Source organism: Oncorhynchus keta, unplaced genomic scaffold (genome assembly GCF_023373465.1).
Source record: "Oncorhynchus keta strain PuntledgeMale-10-30-2019 unplaced genomic scaffold, Oket_V2 Un_scaffold_14384_pilon_pilon, whole genome shotgun sequence".
In the NCBI taxonomy this organism is placed as follows: domain Eukaryota; kingdom Metazoa; phylum Chordata; class Actinopteri; order Salmoniformes; family Salmonidae; genus Oncorhynchus; species Oncorhynchus keta.
Genome location: NW_026290787.1, coordinates 1,335,001 through 1,359,063, shown reverse-complemented (window position 1 = coordinate 1,359,063; position 24,063 = coordinate 1,335,001). Strand labels below are relative to the sequence as shown.

General features: G+C 46.0%; 1 protein-coding gene and 1 long non-coding RNA gene across 15 annotated transcripts in view; one reads left to right on the top strand and one right to left on the bottom strand.

Moving 5' to 3' along the window:
* The window catches only part of LOC118375732 (histone deacetylase 4-like), a 144,836-nt gene extending 133,981 nt beyond the window's left edge, over window positions 1–10,855 (top strand). The window contains 5 exon segments of the mRNA XM_052513969.1: window positions 4,651–4,769; window positions 5,844–5,977; window positions 6,155–6,239; window positions 6,912–7,044; window positions 7,291–10,855. Of these exon segments, the coding sequence (XP_052369929.1) occupies window positions 4,651–4,769; window positions 5,844–5,977; window positions 6,155–6,239; window positions 6,912–7,044; window positions 7,291–7,330 (511 nt within the window). The 3' untranslated portion in view covers window positions 7,331–10,855.
* Window positions 10,856–15,859: 5,004 nt separating this feature from the next.
* On the bottom strand, window positions 15,860–20,966 carry LOC127927493 (uncharacterized). 14 transcript variants are annotated; one of them, XR_008127776.1, is made up of 8 exons: window positions 18,508–20,966; window positions 18,317–18,444; window positions 18,000–18,063; window positions 17,616–17,935; window positions 17,425–17,552; window positions 17,044–17,171; window positions 16,341–16,532; window positions 15,860–16,149 (listed from the first exon to the last, which is right to left on the bottom strand). It is a non-coding gene; the product is annotated as an uncharacterized LOC127927493 (long non-coding RNA). The 14 variants fall into 14 exon arrangements; XR_008127777.1 differs by having other exon boundaries at window positions 16,405–16,532; XR_008127783.1 differs by having other exon boundaries at window positions 17,616–17,871.
* Window positions 20,967–24,063: the final 3,097 nt, after the last annotated feature.

Genomic DNA, 24,063 nt, shown 5'->3' with positions numbered 1-24,063 from the left:
AGGCTGTGTGTGTACAGTATGTATTGGTGTGTAGGCTGTGTGTGTACAGTATGTATTGGTGTGCAGGCTGTGTGTGTACAGTATGTATTGGTGTGTAGGCTGTGTGTGTACAGTATGTATTGGTGTGCAGGCTGTGTGTGTACAGTATGTATTGGTGTGTAGGCTGTGTGTGTACAGTATGTATTGGTGTGCAGGCTGTGTGTGTACAGTATGTATTGGTGTGTAGGCTGTGTGTGTACAGTATGTATTGGTGTGCAGGCTGTGTGTGTACAGTATGTATTGGTGTGTAGGCTGTGTGTGTACAGTATGTATTGGTGTGCAGGCTGTGTGTGTACAGTATGTATTGGTGTGTAGGCTGTGTGTGTACAGTATGTATTGGTGTGCAGGCTGTGTGTGTACAGTATGTATTGGTGTGTAGGCTGTGTATGTATGTACAGTATGTATTGGTGTGCAGGCTGTGTGTGTACAGTATGTATTGGTGTGTAGGCTGTGTGTGTACAGTATGTATTGGTGTGTAGGCTGTGTGTGTACAGTATGTATTGGTGTGTAGGCTGTGTGTGTACAGTATGTATTGGTGTGTAGGCTGTGTGTGTACAGTATGTATTGGTGTGTAGGCTGTGTGTGCACAGTATGTATTGGTGTGTAGGCTGTGTGTGTACAGTATGTATTGGTGTGTAGGCTGTGTGTGTACAGTATGTATTGGTGTGTAGGCTGTGTGTGTACAGTATGTATTGGTGTGTAGGCTGTGTGTGCACAGTATGTATTGGTGTGTAGGCTGTGTGTGTACAGTATGTATTGGTGTGTAGGCTGTGTGTGTACAGTATGTATTGGTGTGTAGGCTGTGTGTGTACAGTATGTATTGGTGTGTAGGCTGTGTGTGTACAGTATGTATTGGTGTGTAGGCTGTGTGTGTACAGTATGTATTGGTGTGTAGGCTGTGTGTGCACAGTATGTATTGGTGTGTAGGCTGTGTGTGCACAGTATGTATTGGTGTGTGCAGGCTGTGTGTGCACAGTGTAGGCTGTGTGTGTACAGTATGTATTGGTGTGTAGGCTGTGTGTGTACAGTATGTATTGGTGTGTAGGCTGTGTGTGCACAGTATGTATTGGTGTGCAGGCTGTGTGTGTACAGTATGTATTGGTGTGCAGGCTGTGTGTGTACAGTATGTATTGGTGTGTAGGCTGTGTGTGCACAGTATGTATTGGTGTGTAGGCTGTGTGTGCACAGTATGTATTGGTGTGTAGGCTGTGTGTGTACAGTATGTATTGGTGTGTAGGCTGTGTGTGCACAGTATGTATTGGTGTGTAGGCTGTGTGTGCACAGTATGTATTGGTGTGTAGGCTGTGTGTGTACAGTATGTATTGGTGTGTAGGCTGTGTGTGTACAGTATGTATTGGTGTGTAGGCTGTGTGTGCACAGTATGTATTGGTGTGTAGGCTGTGTGTGTACAGTATGTATTGGTGTGTAGGCTGTGTGTGCACAGTATGTATTGGTGTGTAGGCTGTGTGTGTACAGTATGTATTGGTGTGTAGGCTGTGTGTGCACAGTATGTATTGGTGTGTAGGCTGTGTGTGCACAGTATGTATTGGTGTGTAGGCTGTGTGTGTACAGTATGTATTGGTGTGTAGGCTGTGTGTGTACAGTATGTATTGGTGTGTAGGCGCTGTGTGTACAGTATGTATTGGTGTGTAGGCTGTGTGTGTACAGTATGTATTGGTGTGTAGGCTGTGTGTGTACAGTATGTATTGGTGTGTAGGCTGTGTGTGTACAGTATGTATTGGTGTGTAGGCTGTGTGTGTACAGTATGTATTGGTGTGCAGGCTGTGTGTGCACAGTATGTATTGGTGTGTAGGCTGTGTGTGCACAGTATGTATTGGTGTGTAGGCTGTGTGTGTACAGTATGTATTGGTGTGTAGGCTGTGTGTGTACAGTATGTATTGGTGTGTAGGCTGTGTGTGTACAGTATGTATTGGTGTGTAGGCTGTGTGTGCACAGTATGTATTGGTGTGCAGGCTGTGTGTGTACAGTATGTATTGGTGTGCAGGCTGTGTGTGTACAGTATGTATTGGTGTGTAGGCTGTGTGTGCACAGTATGTATTGGTGTGCAGGCTGTGTGTGTACAGTATGTATTGGTGTGCAGGCTGTGTGTGTACAGTATGTATTGGTGTGTAGGCTGTGTGTGCACAGTATGTATTGGTGTGCAGGCTGTGTGTGTACAGTATGTATTGGTGTGCAGGCTGTGTGTGTACAGTATGTATTGGTGTGTAGGCTGTGTGTGTACAGTATGTATTGGTGTGTGTGTAGGCTGTGTGTGTACAGTATGTATTGGTGTGTAGGCTGTGTGTGTACAGTATGTATTGGTGTGTAGGCTGTGTGTGTACAGTATGTATTGGTGTGTAGGCTGTGTGTGTACAGTATGTATTGGTGTGTAGGCTGTGTGTGTACAGTATGTATTGGTGTGTAGGCTGTGTGTGTACAGTATGTATTGGTGTGTAGGCTGTGTGTGTACAGTATGTATTGGTGTGTAGGCTGTGTGTGCACAGTATGTATTGGTGTGTAGGCTGTGTGTGCACAGTATGTATTGGTGTGTAGGCTGTGTGTGTACAGTATGTATTGGTGTGTAGGCTGTGTGTGCACAGTATGTATTGGTGTGTAGGCTGTGTGTGCACAGTATGTATTGGTGTGTAGGCTGTGTGTGTACAGTATGTATTGGTGTGTAGGCTGTGTGTGTACAGTATGTATTGGTGTGTAGGCTGTGTGTGCACAGTATGTATTGGTGTGTAGGCTGTGTGTGTACAGTATGTATTGGTGTGTAGGCTGTGTGTGCACAGTATGTATTGGCTGTGTGTGCACAGTATGTTGTGTGCAGGCTGTGTGTGTAGTATGTATTGGTGTGCAGGCTGTGTGTGTACAGTATGTATTGGTGTGTAGGCGCTGTGTGTGCACAGTATGTATTGGTGTGTAGGCTGTGTGTGCACAGTATGTATTGGTGTGTAGGCTGTGTGTGCACAGTATGTATTGGTGTGTAGGCTGTGTGTGCACAGTATGTATTGGTGTGTAGGCTGTGTGTGCACAGTATGTATTGGTGTGTAGGCTGTGTGTGTACAGTATGTATTGGTGTGTAGGCTGTGTGTGTACAGTATGTATTGGTGTGTAGGCTGTGTGTGCACAGTATGTATTGGTGTGCAGGCTGTGTGTGTACAGTATGTATTGGTGTGTAGGCGCTGTGTGTGCACAGTATGTATTGGTGTGCAGGCTGTGTGTGTACAGTATGTATTGGTGTGTAGGCGCTGTGTGTGCACAGTATGTATTGGTGTGTAGGCTGTGTGTGTACAGTATGTATTGGTGTGTAGGCGCTGTGTGTGCACAGTATGTATTGGTGTGCAGGCTGTGTGTGTACAGTATGTATTGGTGTGTAGGCGCTGTGTGTGCACAGTATGTATTGGTGTGCAGGCTGTGTGTGTACAGTATGTATTGGTGTGTAGGCGCTGTGTGTGCACAGTATGTATTGGTGTGTAGGCTGTGTGTGCACAGTATGTATTGGTGTGTAGGCTGTGTGTGTACAGTATGTATTGGTGTGTAGGCTGTGTGTGCACAGTATGTATTGGTGTGCAGGCTGTGTGTGTACAGTATGTATTGGTGTGCAGGCTGTGTGTGTACAGTATGTATTGGTGTGTAGGCGCTGTGTGTGCACAGTATGTATTGGTGTGTAGGCTGTGTGTGTACAGTATGTATTGGTGTGTAGGCTGTGTGTGCACAGTATGTATTGGTGTGTAGGCTGTGTGTGTACAGTATGTATTGGTGTGTAGGCTGTGTGTGTACAGTATGTATTGGTGTGCAGGCTGTGTGTGTACAGTATGTATTGGTGTGTAGGCTGTGTGTGTACAGTATGTATTGGTGTGTAGGCTGTGTGTGCACAGTATGTATTGGTGTGTAGGCTGTGTGTGTACAGTATGTATTGGTGTGTAGGCTGTGTGTGTACAGTATGTATTGGTGTGTAGGCGCTGTGTGTACAGTATGTATTGGTGTGTAGGCTGTGTGTGTACAGTATGTATTGGTGTGTAGGCTGTGTGTGCACAGTATGTATTGGTGTGTAGGCTGTGTGTGTACAGTATGTATTGGTGTGTAGGCTGTGTGTGTACAGTATGTATTGGTGTGTAGGCGCTGTGTGTACAGTATGTATTGGTGTGTAGGCTGTGTGTGTACAGTATGTATTGGTGTGTAGGCTGTGTGTGTACAGTATGTATTGGTGTGTAGGCTGTGTGTGTACAGTATGTATTGGTGTGTAGGCTGTGTGTGTACAGTATGTATTGGTGTGTCGGCTGTGTGTGTACAGTATGTATTGGTGTGTCGGCTGTGTGTGTACAGTATGTATTGGTGTGTAGGCTGTGTGTGTACAGTATGTATTGGTGTGTAGGCTGTGTGTGTACAGTATGTATTGGTGTGTAGGCTGTGTGTGTGCAGTATGTATTGGTGTGTAGGCTGTCCTTGAGCTGTTCTTCTGTATTATGTCATGTTTCATGTGGACCTCAGGAAGAGGAGCTGCTGCTTTCACAACGGATAATGATTCTAATAAAATATCAAAAAACACACATGCACTGAAGTTGCGAAACTGACCAACTCTCTCCCCCCCTCTTTCCCTCTCCCTAGGTCTGTGGTGATGCCCATAGCTAATGAATTTGCTCCTGACGTGGTGCTGGTGTCCTCAGGCTTCGACGCTGTCGAGGGTCACCCTCCTCCCCTAGGCGGTTACACCCTCACCTCCAAATGTACGTTTATGTGTAAAGTAGCACTGGTGCAATGATGTCTGGATCTTTTCTGTTATTAGCTGACACCTGAGGTCCAGACACACAACATGACAGACAGGAGATGTGGACACCACTCATTTAAAGGGGTTTCCACATACTAGTGTCATGCACTGTGTTCTTTGCTGCTATGGTATACAGTGCATTCGGGAAGTATTCAGACCCCTTGACTTTTTCCACATTTTGTTGTGTTACAGCCTTATTGTAAAATTGATTAAATAAAAAATGTTCGTCATCAATCTACAGACAATACCCCATAATGACAAATAAAAACATATTTTTAAAAAACATTTTGCAAATGTATGCAAAAAAAACTTATTTTAAGTATTCAGACCCTTTGCTGTTAGACTCAAAATTGTGCTCAGGTGCATCCTGGTTCCATTGATCATCCTTGAGATGTTTTACCTGTGGTGAATTTAATTGATTGGACATGATTTGGAAAGGCACACACCTGTCTATAGAAGGTCCCACAGGTGACAGTGCATGTCAGAGCAAAAACTAAGCCCCCAAGACTCTTCCTAGAGATGGCCGCCCGGCCAAACTGAGCAATCGTGGGAGAAGGGCCTTGGTCAGGGAGGTGACCACGAACACGATGGCCATTCTGACAGAGCTGAAAATAGCTGTGCAGCAACGCTCCCAATCCAACCTGACAGAGCTTGAGAGGATCTGCAGAGAAGAACAGGAGAAACTCCTCAAATACAGTTGTGCCAAGCTTGTAGCGTCATACCCAAGAAGAATCGATGCTGTAGTCACTGCCAAACGTGCTTCAACAAAGTACAGAGTAAAGGGTCTGAATACTTATGTAAATGTGATTTTATTTTTCTAATTTAATACAAAATTTCCAAAAACCTGTTTTTGCTTTGTCATTATGGGGTATTGTGTGTAGATTGATAAGGAAAAACATGTATTTAATCCATTTTAGAATAAGGCTGTAACGTAACAAAACGTGGGAAAAGTCAAGGGGTCTGAATACTTTCTGAATGCACCGTATTGATGATTCCTCTCTCTGCCCCTCCCTTCACACACCCTCCCCTGCAGGTTTTGGGTACCTGACGCGTCAGCTAATGACCCTGGCGGAGGGTCGCGTGGTGCTGGCATTGGAGGGAGGTCACGACCTCATGGCCATCTGTGACGCCTCCGAGGCCTGCGTCTCCGCTCTGCTGGGCAACCAGGTGAGGGAAGGAGGGAGAAGGGAAGAGGGGCGGGGTCAGGAAGGGTAATGATAAGACATTTATAGTGGTCTGGTGAAGAACTGAAAAGGAGAGGGAATGGATGAATGGTGAAGGTGGACTGGTGTGTGTCCGGTTATCAGATAGCACAGTTTGACAGTGTGTATGTGTTGTCCACAGCTGGACCCTCTCCCTCAGACGCTTCTGGAGCAGAGACCCAACCAGAATGCTGTGTGCTCCATAGAGAAGGTTATAGAAACACACAGTGAGTAACAAGCACAGTTTCCTATCTGAGATTGAAGAGGCAGGAAGTTCTCCCTCAACTTATTCCAGTCTTAAAGGTAGAGTAAGCTAGATTTTTTTGTCCACAAATTTACCCATATTTCTATTAGATATACTGTAAATAGTTCATGATTAGTGAATGCCGTAATTTAATTATTTTGTGAGATGCTGCTCCTTATTAGCTGAAATCAAATTTTCGCTATCGCGCTAGCTGTTCAGGCCAAACCTAGCTTTGAATCATGGAAATGTGTTGCCCTATGCAGACATTCTCTTTCTTCCGAGGCACGTGTTGCTAGGCAACCCCCGGACTTGCCCGGGCAGGCCTGCCCATTCCTGGGCCTGGGCTATAGCCAGCGTGAGAAATGTTTGTGCTCTGAAACTAAATAAATACTACACTCTGACCCACGAAACAGGATAGTGCTAGACAAATCAAGGAATGTGAACTTCAAAGCGTGATGAAGTTTTATTGGGATTTGTAGCTGTTGTTGGTAAGTAATGGATCTGCTCGCTTCTGAAGTTAACTTACTGATCCTTTATCATTGTTCACTCTCTATCCTCCCTCTCTCCTCCGTCCCTCTCCCCGCTCGCTATCCCTCCCTCTCTCCTCCGTCCCTCTCCCCGCTCGCTATCCCACCCTCCCTCTCTCTTTCTCCAGGTAAGTACTGGCGCTCCATGCAGCGTGGCTCCCCCAGGCTGGGCCTGTCTGTGCTGGAGGCTCAGAGAGGAGACTCGGAGGAGGCTGAGACCGTCAGCGCCATGGCCTCTCTCTCTGTGGCCAACAAACAGAGGTAGGTCACCATAGCTACTATCATCCAGTTTATTGTGGTCCTTCTGTAGCTCAGTTGGTAGAGCATGGCGCTTGTAACGCCAGGGTAGTGGGTTCGATCCCCGGGACCACCCATACGTAGAATGTATGCACACAAGTCGCTTTGGATAAAAGCGTCTGCTAAATGGCATATATTATTATTATATATTCTATTGAGATGCACCCGTTTTGCTAACGCACCTTTCTCTCCTCTTGTTCCCCTTAGCAGGTCGGAGGAGGAACCCATGGAGGAGGAAGCACCATTATAGCGGGGGAAGCATAAGGGCGTCGTACCGTGACTGTCGGCCTCTGCAGCTCGGAAGACTACCTTCTGGAGAGTCTCGACTGTCCCTTTCATTTAGTCCCTCCGCGCCGTGCCTATCACCTTGATTGGCAGCTCCTCTGCCAATGAGAGAGAGGGCTGGGCTTCAGAGTAGGGAGTCAATGGGGATACGATATGAAGGACGGAAGTGACAAAGCGCTGCAGCCAGGCAGCTCAGCGTGGTCAGCTCACCGTGACTCTAAAGAGACGTTTGTTTCTGCCAGTCAGACTGAGGCAGCCCCAGAAGACACCCCAGCACCGAGGCAGTGGGTTCTCGGAGTGGAGGCGGATAATGGAAGTGTTACTCCTGAAGGGAAAGATCTGCTGCTTTACAGAGCTCCCCCGTAGCCAAATATGGAGACAGAGGACAGGACAAGTCCGGCTGTCACACACAGCGTGGACATTTATTTTCTCTCCTGCTTTTGTCCCCCTAAATGGAGGACATGCTACTGATGGAGATGGTGGTTACTGATGAGAGATGGCGGACAACAAAGCCCCAAGGAGAATTGTCGGACTGTCATTGGCTGAGGACAGTAGACTTGACTGTGGTTGGCTGTTGAGCAAGCGGCCTTTGCCGTTATTAGATGATGAGGCTATTGGATCTTTGCCTTATTGATGCAGCTGGTAGTTCTGTGCTGGTCCACCAATGAGAGAGTGCCTTTGTGAAGCTCTGATGGATTTCAGGATTGTGTCAGAAATTAAGATTGCCTTAAATGATGATCCTGACCAGGGGAGAGAGAGAAATACATTTTCCTGTTTGACAGAGGTCGGGATGGTGGAAAAAATGATCTTTCAGCATGTTTACCAGGATTGTGATGTAGACAGCGTTTGTCTCTCACAGCCTCTTTTAGAGGTCATTATACCTTTGGATTGATATATTTTTCTGTAAAAATGCTTCAAAAAGGTAGTTGCAAGCAAACATTTGAAACGTTCAACTAACAGTTGATTCGTAAAGCACTGTTGAAGGTTAGCATTTAGCCTTATGTAGCTTCCCTTTATCACATAACCAATCGCTAACGGAGAAAACGCATGTCTCACCAGAAAGACCTGTCGGTTGCAAGGTTAGAAAGTTATCCAAAAAGAACTAGTCGAGCAAAAAAAAAAGCCAAAGCATGAGTTTGCATCCAGCTCTTTCGTACCACTAGTAACAGCAGGCATACACAGTATTACTACTGGCTTTTCATACCAAGCACACTGTTCGAGAGCTAACGGATCAAACATGTATGTCTCAACCTTTTTGTGAAATAATTATTGAATTCCAATGTATTGTTTGGCAACTACCTTAGTTAATAGTTACTATGAACATCTTGTCATGTATATTGAATTGAACATATTGTGAAGCCAAGTGTTAATTTGCCATCTTTGAAACTATCATTTCCACATCAAGCTCGTCAATTGACTAAACCATCATCAACTTTTTCTTAATCAACGATCTCAAGTGGGTGACAATTCTATTTTTGGCATGTATGAAAATCTCTAGTTTTGAACATACTTTTTATATTTGCGTATTTGTCCTTTTGCGTTGTTACTCTGTACAGTTGATGTGCCACTTGCTCTTAGTGTCCTCATCATGCATTGGGATGGAGATCAGCCTTTCTACCCTATAACATGATTCCAGCAATTGTCTATTTACTTACAAAATGATCCAGTTTACAGAGAGGTTCTACATGGAAAACCTAAAAATATATTATATCCGTAGCCTACATGAGAGCTATGACGTTGTGAAAGAGAATAGCTATGGCAAAGATGGTCTCACTCCAGTAAATAACTCTAAAAACCTTATGTGGGGGGTTGAGGTTGACTGCACTGTTTTAAACTGGCCCTAGTTGGAGCAGCCCTGCACTCAGCAGCACTGGATTTGGTCTCTGTTCCACACATTTGTTTTTGTACTGTATTGTTCCTGGCTGCACTGTAGCTAGACTAGACTAGATTAGCATGGGGCATTTTAAAGACACTTCGCTTTCGCGTTTGACTCCATTGGGACCAACCAAAATGACATACCGAGGTTACTTTGGACACCATAACACACTGTTGTTGATTTGATAGCATGGTTACTGCTGTCCTGCCATGGTTACTGCTGTGCTGACATGGTTACTGTACATTAGCATACCTCGACTTCAGAAAATGTTGTGACATCACTTCTTCCTGTCGTAGCTACATTAGTCAGGTTGTCAAGAAAACAGAGTCATGATATTAGTGGGTTGGCATGGTCTCATTATAGTTCAAACTATTCTCATCCCTAGTAAATAACTCCTTTTAGTTTTCAATAATGTTCTTACACTAATTTTGGTAGTATCATGTTTCCTTTTCATGATTTAGTAAACATTCTATGTTTTGCTTTGTGTTTGCTCTCAGATTCACCATTCCTATGAATAGTTTCAGAGCCCCAGGGTTTGGTTTGTTCCTTTAAAAAACATTTCTTTAACGGCCTCTAATTCTCTGCATGGTTTGTCTGTCCGCATGCCTGTCTGGCTGTACGTCTGTGTAACACTGGATTTGCACAGTAGAAGAAAACTGGAGGACTAAATCCTATCCCAGAAAACCCAGTGTGAATGTCTCTTCTTCTTTGGTGTTCTAAGGATACAAAGGACTTGTCAAAATGAATTCCACATTAGATTTTTTTTTTATGTAAATGCTCAGTTTTTGTGGGAAATTACCCAGCACTTAAACAAGATAATGGACAATAGACTTGACTGTGTTTAGAGTAAGAGGAATATGGATTAGCTATGCTAATCTCCGAGTGTATTTATGCTGGCTTCACATGCTCATGGGAAATGGGGAAGTGGAACAATTAAGTCCGACATGATTGTGTTTAAGTGCTTTTGAAGTCGGAAAAATTCTTCAACCAATAGGATTTTAGCTAGCTTATCAAGGTTGCTAATAATAAAGTTAGCTAGCTTGCTTAACATTGACAATATGGTCAAACTAGCTACCTTCTCCATATTGATGAGGTCGTAGTTGTCAAACTGATTTGTTATTTTTTGGTTGAAAAGTTCAAAGGTCAGTGGTGAAACATCACAACTCGCCAACTCGGGCAACAACTTCTTCTGTTTCCCACTTGAAATTCCGACTTGGAGGTTCGCTCAAGTGAAACTTCTCAGTTGGAAATAGGAACTTCCGATACCACATGAACGTGGCATTACATCCATCTAGACTGCTTGTCTCTCCCCTAAGAGTGTTTCTAGGGTGTTGGGGACAGACACAAAAAGTAGACAATGGCTAAAACATCCTTTAAAACACTCCAGATGTGGTTGATTGGGAAGGGAATTTTCTGCAGACTCTTATCCACTTAAGCCAGTTGTATTTAAAACCACTGTGGTTAAAAAGAGCTATTCTCGGTTTACATATGTAAATGTTAGTTATTTTTGTTTTCTTTCCATTCCATTGTAACAAATGATATCTTGTTGGGACCGATATGCTTTTGACATTTTGTTTCAGATATAAACTCTAAAATATATTTCTGAAAAATGAAGCCGTCTTGTGTGTTAATTGTGATGCTATATTTATGAATCCAAAAATATATAGTTACCAGACCTATGTCAAGTACCTGCTACTCGCTGGGTGAACCATGTACCTGCTACTCGCTGGGTGAACCATGTACCTGCTACTAGCTGGGTGAACCATGTACCTGCTACTCGCTGGGTGAACCATGTACCTGCTACTGGCTGGGTGAACCATGTACCTGCTACTGGCTGGGTGAACCATGTACCTGCTACTCGCTGGGTGAACCATGTACCTGCTACTGGCTGGGTGAACCATGTACCTGCTACTCGCTGGGTGAACCATGTACCTGCTACTGGCTGGGTGAACCATGTACCTGCTACTCGCTGGGTGAACCATGTACCTGCTACTCGCTGGGTGAACCATGTACCTGCTACTCGCTGGGTGAACCATGTACCTGCTACTCGCTGGGTGAACCATGTACCTGCTACTGGCTGGGTGAACCATGTACCTGCTACTCGCTGGGTGAACCATGTACCTGCTACTGGCTGGGTGAACCATGTACCTGCTACTGGCTGGGTGAACCATGTACCTGCTACTCGCTGGGTGAACCATGTACCTGCTACTGGCTGGGTGAACCATGTACCTGCTACTCGCTGGGTGAACCATGTACCTGCTACTGGCTGGGTGAACCATGTACCTGCTACTGGCTGGGTGAACCATGTACCTGCTACTGGCTGGGTGAACCATGTACCTGCTACTGGCTGGGTGAACCATGTACCTGCTACTGGCTGGGTGAACCATGTACCTGCTACTGGCTGGGTGAACCATGTACCTGCTACTCGCTGGGTGAACCATGTACCTGCTACTCGCTGGGTGAACCATGTACCTGCTACTCGCTGGGTGAACCATGTACCTGCTACTCGCTGGGTGAACCATGTACCTGCTACTCGCTGGGTGAACCATGTACCTGCTACTCGCTGGGTGAACCATGTACCTGCTACTGGCTGGGTGAACCATGTACCTGCTACTCGCTGGGTGAACCATGTACCTGCTACTCGCTGGGTGAACCATGTACCTGCTACTCGCTGGGTGAACCATGTACCTGCTACTCGCTGGGTGAACCATGTACCTGCTACTCGCTGGGTGAACCATGTACCTGCTACTCGCTGGGTGAACCATGTACCTGCTACTCGCTGGGTGAACCATGTACCTGCTACTCGCTGGGTGAACCATGTACCTGCTACTCGCTGGGTGAACCATGTACCTGCTACTCGCTGGGTGAACCATGTACCTGCTACTCGCTGGGTGAACCATGTACCTGCTACTCGCTGGGTGAACCATGTACCTGCTACTCGCTGGGTGAACCATGTACCTGCTACTCGCTGGGTGAACCATGTACCTGCTACTCGCTGGGTGAACCATGTACCTGCTACTCGCTGGGTGAACCATGTACCTGCTACTCGCTGGGTGAACCATGTACCTGCTACTCGCTGGGTGAACCATGTACCTGCAGGGGGTCGTAACAGCAGCGTGACTCATTGTACTGTAACTTCCCTGGAGTTTCACTAGATGGCAGCAGAGACGTGAAATAAGATGTCTGTTGGAGAAACACATCTGAGGAAGAGAACAATATGAGACCGACCGTTTGTTAGCTGCCCAGATATCGTTTGTTAGCTGCCCAGATATCTGTTCGGCTTCAACTCAGTTATTCACCAAAAAATGCATCAAAGCCATACATTACCAGGTGTATTTCAACAGTATCGCCATAGGAACTACAACCAGCTATCACAATGTTAGGAGAAAATAATATAGTCTCTTTCTCCTAATGTGAAACACTAACCGTACTGGTGTTTAGTTCTCAACACTGAACTGTGAAATGGTGAGTTACTATCCTGATTAAATCAGACTTTAACCAGGCTAGTTAATGACTAATATGTAAGGGAAATATGAGGACAGCTCTTGTAGATACTGAACACCTAAAGGCCTACAAGTGCAAAGGTAATGGTAGAAGATGGAGGCCAATGCTCTATAATAATTTAGCATGTACTGTCGCTTAGCAGCAGGCTGGATGCTTCTAAATCAGTGTGATGCATAATTACATTCAGAGAGAGAGAAGAGGGACACCCACACATCCTTGCCCGTGCATTTCAATGTACTACCCTACCCCACTCAGCCTGCTCATAACAACTAGGAGAGCCCATGATAATTATCTTGTGTAATGTGTGTGTTAGCCTGGAGGGTGGAAATGCAGTGCAAACTTCAAGTGTATATTGTGCCTCTTCTCTCACCTACTCTGGCACAACACATTTACATTTGAGTCATTTAGCAGAGGCTCTTATCCAGAGCGACTTACAGTGAGTGTGTTCATCTTTAAAATGGCTAGGTGAGACAACACATCACAATCGTATCAAGTGCATTTTCCCTCGAAGTATTTGTTAGCTAGTAGGAAAAGTGCCTTCTTTCTTTAAGATCCTCACCAGTGGAACACAGATGGAAGTGTTCAATAGTAATCTGGAAGAAACGTGTCAGACACACTCAGGCTCATGGCTGTTTCCTAACTGATGCTGTAAGCAATGGTAATAGGCTGGCCTTAACAGAGATTAACAGGTGCTGTCGTGGCAACCAGGATCTGGCAACCAAACTAACATAAGCTTTGGATCGGTGTTATCTGGTGATTCATCTTGTTGGCAACTTACATAAACATGAATAGTACATATATCTGTCTTTATACTATGGACATGGCCAGATTACCAACCGGGCACAAGCCCCGGGCCCCCGGCCTTCAAGGGGCCCCCAAATCCCAAAAATTATTATTACGAAGAGCGAAAAGATACAAAGAGAAAATTCAGCAGTTTAAAAGCTAATTTCCTGCAATTCACACAGTATATTCTTCTCTCTGCCCTATGGTAAAATGTGTAGAATTTCAGGAAGTCTGCTGGGCCCCAAATGCGGTAGTCTGTCCCTTTTTATAGCAGTAATAGTTCCTCCGGGACTTACGTTTTACGTCACTGGATGAGATGATCTGATGCTAGATTGAGATTGTGTGATTTAAGTGATTGTAATATTAGACAATAATAGACACTCCCTTTTTATTATTATTATTTTGGGGTAATAACTTTCGGCATGTGGCTCATTCACATGGTACTGTGAAGCAGACTAGTATTTTAATATATGAGATGGTTTTGTGGTTATTACTGAGTACTGCCTTGTCAGGCACCGTTAGGCCAGCTAATAGGTTTTAGGGGTCGTCACTAGTTACCAGAGCCACAAAGTCATAAACCCATCCCATTTCTTCAATTTCTCTTATTAAAATGTTAATCCTAACCTTAACCACACTGCTAACCTTATGCATAACCTTAAATGAATCTCATAAAAAATCATGAAAACCAAAAATACTTTTGGTCTTTAATTTTTTGCCAATTTTGACTTTGTGGCTATGGTAAGTAGTGGAAACCAGTCTTAGGGGTTTTAGATGATTGACCATCAGTTGAAGGAGACCGAGTGATGATACAGGCAGCATGTCTGATGTACCCAGTATGTCTTGTGGTTTCAGGTGAGTAAAGATGTCCTTAAGTGCATAAAAGTCTTATTACACATGTTAAGTGAATGTATAAACAATTAGATAAAATAAGGGTATCAGGGAAATAAGCTATGCTAAAGTTATAGAGAAATATACCTACAGTAGTAGGATCTTAATATGAGACATTTTACTACAGCAGGAAAAGAATCCTGCAGCAACTGGAAATGTGAATTATTATATGGATTATCATTAATGGACATTTTATGTAGGGGTTGATACCTTTTTTTGTTAGGGCAACTTTAAAGTGGACATGACAAACTTTAGAAGCCTTTTTAAACCTTGAATACACGACATGTTTGCATTTCCTGCTGTGCGGGGAAATTCTCATCAACAAAAGAGTGATCAAATTAAGATCAAACAACTGTGCTGTGTTGTATACTTAGTGCCTAGCTAGCCAACTGGCTAGGTGGTACGTCATAGTGGGATATGAAATTAGCCATCTGTAACCTAGAATTTGAGTGGAAATGTGTTTTGCACAAGTTTAAATCCTTTAAGAGAATGAGAATTGACATACTGTATTTGTGATTGAGATGATTGACCATCAGTAGGAGACCTAGTGATGATAGAGGCATCATGTCTGATGTGCCCCGTCTGTCTTGGGATTTCAGAATAGAGAAGTACACGTTGTAAACTGCTACATGTGACAATAGGACCCCCTTGCTTCTCCAATAGGGTCAACATGTTGGATGAGAGTAGAAGAAGTTAAGACACAGGGGCTATGCCAGGAATGTGGGGAATCCCATTGTGTCCTGGTATGGCTCAGAGCATTCCCGCAAACGTTATGGGAAACCCAAGCCAGCTACCTGACGGGGTGAGGTTAAGACACAGGGGCTGGGTGCCAGGAATGTGGGGAACCCCATTGATCCCAGTGTGTCCCGGTATGGCTCAGAGCATTCCCGCAAACGTTATGGGAAACCCAAGCCAGCTACCTGCCGGGGTGAAACGTGACACCTGTTGGAACAGAGGAGAGTTAACCTGGGGGAACATGGTAGACAGAGACAGGAGAAACTGCACTACGGGTTCTGAGAGGAGAGTTAACCTGGGGGAACATGGTAGACAGAGACAGGAGAAACTGCACTACGGGTTCTGAGAGGAGAGTTAACCTGGGGGAACATGGTAGACAGAGACAGGAGAAACTGCACTACGGGTTCTGAGAGGAGAGTTAACCTGGGGGAACATGGTAGACAGAGACAGGAGAAACTGCACTACGGGTTCTGAGAGGAGAGTTAACCTGGGGGAACATGGTAGACAGAGACAGGAGGAACTGCACTACGGGTTCTGAGAGGAGAGTTAACCTGGGGGAACATGGTAGACAGAGACAGGAGAAACTGCACTACGGGTTCTGAGAGGAGAGTTAACCTGGGGGAACATGGTAGACAGAGACAGGAGAAACTGCACTATGGGTTCTGAGAGGAGAGTTAACCTGGGGAACATGGTAGACAGAGACAGGAGAAACTGCACTACGGGTTCTGAGAGGAGAGTTAACCTGGGGGAACATGGTAGACAGAGACAGGAGGAACTGCACTACGGGTTCTGAGAGGAGAGTTAACCTGGGGGAACATGGTAGACAGAGACAGGAGAAACTGCACTACGGGTTCTGAGAGGAGAGTTAACCTGGGGGAACATGGTAGACAGAGACAGGAGAAACTGCACTACGGGTTCTGAGAGGAGAGTTAACCTGGGGGAACATGGTAGACAGAGACAGGAGAAACTGCACTACGGGTTCTGAGAGGAGAGTTAACCTGGGGAACATGGTAGACAGAGACGGGAGAAACTGCACTACGGGTTCTGAGAGGAGAGTTAACCTGGGGGAACATGGTAGACAGAGACAGGAGAAACTGCACTACGGGTTCTGAGAGGAGAGTTAACCTGGGGGAACATGGTAGACAGAGACAGGAGGAACTGCACTACGGGTTCTGAGAGGAGAGTTAACCTGGGGGAACATGGTAGACAGAGACAGGAGGAACTGCACTACGGGTTCTGAGAGGAGAGTTAACCTGGGGGAACATGGTAGACAGAGACAGGAGGAACTGCACTACGGGTTCTGAGAGGAGAGTTAACCTGGGGGAACATGGTAGACAGAGACAGGAGAAACTGCACTACGGGTTCTGAGAGGAGAGTTAACCTGGGGAACATGGTAGACAGAGACAGGAGAAACTGCACTAAGGGTTCTGAGAGGAGAGTTAACCTGGGGGAACATGGTAGACAGAGACAGGAGAAACTGCACTACGGGTTCTGAGAGGAGAGTTAACCTGGGGGAACATGGTAGACAGAGACAGGAGAAACTGCACTACGGGTTCTGAGAGGAGAGTTAACCTGGGGGAACATGGTAGACAGAGACAGGAGGAACTGCACTACGGGTTCTGAGAGGAGAGTTAACCTGGGGGAACATGGTAGACAGAGACAGGAGAAACTGCACTACGGGTTCTGAGAGGAGAGTTAACCTGGGGGAACATGGTAGACAGAGACAGGAGGAACTGCACTACGGGTTCTGAGAGGAGAGTTAACCTGGGGGAACATGGTAGACAGAGACAGGAGAAACTGCACTACGGGTTCTGAGAGGAGAGTTAACCTGGGGGAACATGGTAGACAGAGACAGGAGGAACTGCACTACGGGTTCTGAGAGGAGAGTTAACCTGGGGGAACATGGTAGACAGAGACAGGAGAAACTGCACTACGGGTTCTGAGAGGAGAGTTAACCTGGGGGAACATGGTAGACAGAGACAGGAGAAACTGCACTACGGGTTCTGAGAGGAGAGTTAACCTGGGGAACATGGTAGACAGAGACAGGAGAAACTGCACTACGGGTTCTGAGAGGAGAGTTAACCTGGGGGAACATGGTAGACAGAGACAGGAGAAACTGCACTACGGGTTCTGAGAGGAGAGTTAACCTGGGGAACATGGTAGACAGAGACAGGAGGAACTGCACTACGGGTTCTGAGAGGAGAGTTAACCTGGGGAACATGGTAGACAGAGACAGGAGAAACTGCACTACGGGTTCTGAGAGGAGAGTTAACCTGGGGGAACATGGTAGACAGAGACAGGAGGAACTGCACTACGGGTTCTGAGAGGAGAGTTAACCTGGGGGAACATGGTAGACAGAGACAGGAGAAACTGCACTACGGGTTCTGAGAGGAGAGTTAACCTGGGGAACATGGTAGACAGAGACAGGAGGAACTGCACTACGGGTTCTGAGAGGAGAGTTAACCTGGGGGAACATGGTAGACAGAGACAGGAGAAACTGCACTACGGGTTCTGAGAGGAGAGTTAACCTGGGGGAACATGGTAGACAGAGACAGGAGAAACTGCACTACGGGTTCTGAGAGGAGAGTTAACCTGGGGGAACATGGTAGACAGAGACAGGAGAAACTGCACTACGGGTTCTGAGAGGAGAGTTAACCTGGGGGAACATGGTAGACAGAGACAGGAGAAACTGCACTACGGGTTCTGAGAGGAGAGTTAACCTGGGGGAACATGGTAGACAGAGACAGGAGAAACTGCACTACGGGTTCTGAGAGGAGAGTTAACCTGGGGGAACATGGTAGACAGAGACAGGAGAAACTGCACTAAGGGTTCTGAGAGGAGAGTTAACCTGGGGGAACATGGTAGACAGAGACAGGAGAAACTGCACTACCGGTTCTGAGAGGAGAGTTAACCTGGGGAACATGGTAGACAGAGACAGGAGAAACTGCACTACGGGTTCTGAGAGGAGAGTTAACCTGGGGAACATGGTAGACAGAGACAGGAGGAACTGCACTACGGGTTCTGAGAGGAGAGTTAACCTGGGGGAACATGGTAGACAGAGACAGGAGGAACTGCACTACGGGTTCTGAGAGGAGAGTTAACCTGGGGAACATGGTAGACAGAGACAGGAGGAACTGCACTACGGGTTCTGAGAGGAGAGTTAACCTGGGGGAACATGGTAGACAGAGACAGGAGGAACTGCACTACGGGTTCTGAGAGGAGAGTTAACCTGGGGGAACATGGTAGACAGAGACAGGAGAAACTGCACTACGGGTTCTGAGAGGAGAGTTAACCTGGGGAACATGGTAGACAGAGACAGGAGAAACTGCACTACGGGTTCTGAGAGGAGAGTTAACCTGGGGGAACATGGTAGACAGAGACAGGAGAAACTGCACTACGGGTTCTGAGAGGAGAGTTAACCTGGGGGAACATGGTAGACAGAGACAGGAGAAACTGCACTACGGGTTCTGAGAGGAGAGTTAACCTGGGGGAACATGGTAGACAGAGACAGGAGAAACTGCACTACGGGTTCTGAGAGGAGAGTTAACCTGGGGGAACATGGTAGACAGAGACGGGAGAAACTGCACTACGGGTTCTGAGAGGAGAGTTAACCTGGGGGAACATGGTAGACAGAGACAGGAGAAACTGCACTATGGGTTCTGAGAGGAGAGTTAACCTGGGGGAACATGGTAGACAGAGACAGGAGAAACTGCACTACGGGTTCTGAGAGGAGAGTTAACCTGGGGGAAGGGCTCTCTCTCGTTCCTTTCCTTTGTCACAATGTTTTATTTCTCCCTCTCTCCCTGTGATTCCTCTCGCTCTCCCACTGCATGGAGGTGGAGGTTGCATTTGCCCTCTGACCCCTCTCTAACTTCCTGTGACAGGGCCACTCAGTCACAGCAGGGGATTGTGGCTGTCGGTGGAGAGGCCAATAAGAGCCCTCCTGAAACTCCTCCAGATCAAGAGCATCACTGCCCGAACGCCTGTTCCTCATCCGTTACCCTGGCAACAACACAGCTCAGCACGAGTTCTTCTCTTGGCCAGAAAGTGTGTGTATGTGTGCGTGGGTAGCCAAGATTCTTCCGAGCTGTTCAGCAAGCCTCCCTGCTGTACGTTGCCATACAATTCTAGCAACTGCTAGATAGATAGAGATGGAGTAAAACAACAGAGCTGGAATACTAAATGTTTACTGCATGGCCTAAATGAAGAATTGATTTTTCTCTCTGTCACTGAAGTTAATCTCAAACTGGTCCTTGGACAAGATTCTGTCATCTATTTTAGAAATACCTTGGAGGATTTGGAATGGTGTGTGTGTGTGGACAGCAGTAGGCACTGTTACATTGGTGTGGGTTATATTTATTCATAGTTGTGTTGATCCACAGGCTTAGATGGTTTCATCTCTCTCTCCCTTTCTACACTGGTGAATTAGAAACACGTCTGGGATTTTGTGTGTGTGTGTGTGTGTGTGTGTGTGTGTGTGTGTGTGTGTGTGAGAGTGGCCCCATGTTCTCCATCCCTCCTGCTCCTCCTCTGTTCACTGAAGACACTTCTCCTTCTTCTCTTAAAATGAGTGGGCTTTAAGGCTGAACATTGAATGTTGTAGGATCAGTCAAAGTTCGACACATGTACAGGTGTAGGCAGGACAGCAGGCTAGAATCACTCATGCAGATCAATGTCTAACAAGACATATTATTCAAATGACTCATTGTCGATCACTCATATTGTGTAACACCACCAGTCACTGCAAAAAAAGTACTCTTTCAATAACTTTTTGAATGTATCATTGTTGAACTTCCAAAACACACTTTGTGACTTCAGCTGTATGACAACCCAGGGCACATCTTGATGCTGTTAAGAGCCAGTCACACCAACCCCTGGCATGACTTAGCCTGGAGCCCTCCATGAAGATCACAGCCCCCTCACCAGGTGCTTCAGAAAATGAGGGCGTCTTCTTCTTAGCGTTTTAGCAGCGTTTTGCCTGGCAACCGAAAATTAGCCCCGGATCTGTCAAACAAAACACTGTCATTGGGCAAAATGGTCACTTGTTGTCAGTCGAATTCTGATAATGCCTGTTGATCCAACGACAATGTTTCTCTGCTCAGAACATGTGCTCTTCAACAGAAGCGAGGCTTGAGGGGGGCACTGATTTGTGTGTTCACATTAAAGATATGCCTCTCTTGCTTTGTGTTTTATCTATTCATACATACACGCACACACACACACTCCTTGCTCCTTGTGCATTCACACTTCTCCTTCGTTGCTATGGCTTCGGGAGTCATATCTCTTTGTGTACAATTGATGTCTGGCCGTCAAGGCTGTTGTCTAACAAAGATATTGTCTTGAAAAGATGAATCATTTTGCTCCACACTGTATGTGCTGCCTTGACTACTGATGGAGGGAGACTCATATGAGAGTCCAACACAATTCTCTTCAAATACAGCAGCTCAAACATCTGAAGACGATCGGGAATCTTTGTGGATCAACCTTTTTGATGGAGAACATTGACATCCTCAACATCGACATTCTATTTATGAAATGCTCAGACCTGAACTAAATTGCATTGTTGTCGTGTACAGCATACGATACTTCACATCACAGCTGTGGAGGGTTTGCAGTGTTACAATTCTGTGCACGTTTCATTTACAATTTCATTTTCGTCACGTTGATCATGTTGATTGTGCTTATAGACTGCAAAAGGCAGTACCTCCAATATTTCGTGCTTTTTTTAAAATCCAGGAGTCAAGAGAGTGGTTCTTTGCCAGTATACGCCTACACACCCCATGTGTTCTCTTTCTCCCTCTGAGAACACACACACACACACTGCATGTTCACAGATACATATACACACATTCATACATAGAAGCATGCATTTCAAAGAGCGATTGAACAGGCTGTTCAGGGTCAGCTCCCCAAGGCAGAGATACATCCCATGGTCTTTATATGGTATGACAGAGCAAATACCACTCACTTACTTTAGATCCTGTTCTAACCATCCTATACCAACTTAAGATATGTTGTATAAAGCACACGTGGGAATTAATAAACATTTCAAATGTGTCCTTGTACTTAGTATTGTTTTGTCATGTATCTTTCAATGTGACCTTCCATTATCCATCTATTACATGGTAGTTAGTGTTTGCAGTAGTACTAGTAGCAGTTGTTGTAGTAGTAGTAGTAGTAGTAGTAGTAACAGTAGTAGAAGTAGTAGTAACAGCAGTTGTAGTAGTAGTAACAGTAGTAGCAGTAGTAACAGCAGTTGTAGTAGTAGTAACAGTAGTAGCAGTAGTAACAGCAGTTGTAGTAGTAGTAACAGTAGTAGCAGTTGTAGCAGTAGTAGTAACAGTAGTAGTAGTAACAGTAGTAGTAGTAGTAGTAACAGCAGTAGTAGTAGTAACAGTAGTAGCAGTAGTAACAGTAGTAGTAGTAGTAGTAACAGTAGTAGTAGTAGTAACAGTAGTAGCAGTAGTAACAGTAGTAGCAGTAGTAGTAGCAGCAGTAACAGTAGTAGTAGCAGTAACAGTAGTAGCAGTAGTAGTAGCAGCAGTAACAGTAGTAGCAGCAGTAGTAGTAGTAGCAGTAGTAGTAGTAACAGTAGTAGTAGCAGCAGTAACAGTAGTAGCAGCAGTAGCAGTAGTAGTAGCAGTAGTAGTAGTAACAGTAGTAGCAGTAGTAGTAGCAGCAGTAACAGTAGTAGTAGCAGCAGTAGTAGTAGTAGTAGTAGTAGTAGCAGCAGTAACAGTAGTAGTAGCAGCAGTAGTAGTAGTAGTAGTAGCAGCAGTAACAGTAGTAGTAGCAGCAGTAGTAGTAGTAGTAGTAGTAGTAGCAGCAGTAACAGTAGTAGTAGCAGCAGTAGTAGTAGTAGTAGTAGCAGCAGTAACAGTAGTAGCAGTAGTAGTAGTAACAGTAGTAGCAGTAGTAACAGTAGTAGTAGTAGTAGTAGTAGAAGTAACAGTAGTAGTAGTAACAGTAGTAGTAGTAACAGTAGCAGCAGTAACAGTAGCAGCAGTAGTAGTAGTAGTAGAAGTAACAGTAGTAACAGTAGTAGTAGTAACAGTAGTAGTAGTAGCAGCAGTAACAGTAGCAGCAGTAGTAGTAGTAGAAGTAACAGTAGTAGCAGTAGTAGTAGTGACAGTAAAACTACCGATATCCAAATAAAGGGATATCTTTTTCATATAACATCAGTATTTATGCTGCAATTAAAGTAATGTATTATTATTATTACTACCAGCCCTATGAAACAGTGAGTTCCATTTCAGGGTGATTCCTCCTCTGCCTGTAGCAGTGTTGTCTCCACAGACCACACTGTGACTCAGTATCACACAGAACCCACGCCTGCACCCACACACACCCACCGGCCGTATGCACACACACACACACACACACACACACACACGTATACACACAACGTGTTCTCACACACACATACTCTCCAACAGTTATGTTACAGAACAGTGGCTATGTGAAATCCTTCAACGAGACTCATTTGACTGCTACTAAGGTTTCAGCTGCAGCTGTCATCCTCCTGGGTCTGGTGGGTTCTTGGCCCTTCACCAACTACAGATGCAGGTTATGGAGGTAGTCAGAGGGGGATTCCCACACATTCCTGTGTGCGTGCGTGCGTGCGTGCGTGCGTGCGTGCGTGCGTGCGTGCGTGCGTATAATGTGATTGTGTACATGTGGTATGCATGTGTGTGCATGCATACAGTATATGATTGTGTGTAGTACCTGGCTGACTAACTTTACGTGACAGTTGTGGACCTTTTAAAGAGGCCTCTCTCTGAGGTCACAGGGTTCTCCTGAACAGAACATCTCTGCTCCTTTTGTCCTGGGCGTTGTAAAGCACATTCCATAGCAAGAGGCTGACCACTCAGCAAGAGGAACTGGATTCGCCGCCCGCCCAGGGCGTCCACCAAAATGCCTGCAGAAAAAATACCAGCCCACCTAAAACCAGTAGGATGAATGTTCCAGTTCACCCAGCAGGATGAGTGTTCCAGCAGGATGAATGTTCCAGCGCACCCAGCAGGATGAATGTTCCAGCGCACCTAGCAGGATGAATGTTCCAGCGCACCCAGCAGGATGAGTGTTCCAGCAGGATGAATGTTCCAGCTCACCCAGCAGGATGAGTGTTCCAGCAGGATGAATGTTCCAGCGCACCCAGCCGGGTGAATGTTCCAGCTCACCCAGCAGGATAAGTGTTCCAGCAGGATTAATGTTCCAGCGTACCCAGCGGGATGAATGTTCCAGCTCACCCAGCAGGATGAGTGTTCCAGCTGGATGAATGTTCCAGCACACCCAGCAGGAGGAGTGTTCCAGCACACCCAGCAGGATGAGTGTTCCAGCAAGATGAATGTTCCAGCGCACCCAGCAGGATGTGTTCCAGCAGGTTGAATGTTCCAACGCACCCAGCAGGATGAGTGTTCCAGCACACCCATCGGGATGAATGTTCCAGCGCACCCAGCAGGATGAGTGTTCCAGCGCACCCAGGAGGATGAATGTTCCAGCGCACCCAGCAGGATGAGTGTTTCAGCAGGATGAGTGTTCCAGCAGGATGAGTGTTCCAGCAGGATGAGTGTTCCAGCGCACCCAGCAGGATGAGTATTCCAGCGCACCCAGCGGGATGAGTGTTCCAACGCACCCAACAGGATGAGTGTTCCAGCCTACCCAGCAGGATGAGTGTTCCAGCAGGATGAGTGTTCCAGCGCGCCCAGCAGGATGAGTGTTCCAGCGCGCCCAGCAGGATGAGTGTTTCAGCAGGATGAGTGTTCCAGCGCACCCAGCAGGATGAGTGTTCCAGCGCACCCAGCAGGATGAGTGTTCCAGCGCACCCAGCAGGATGAGTGTTTCAGCAGGATGAGTGTTCCAGCAGGATGAGTGTTCCAGCAGGATGAGTGTTCCAGCGCACCCAGCAGGAT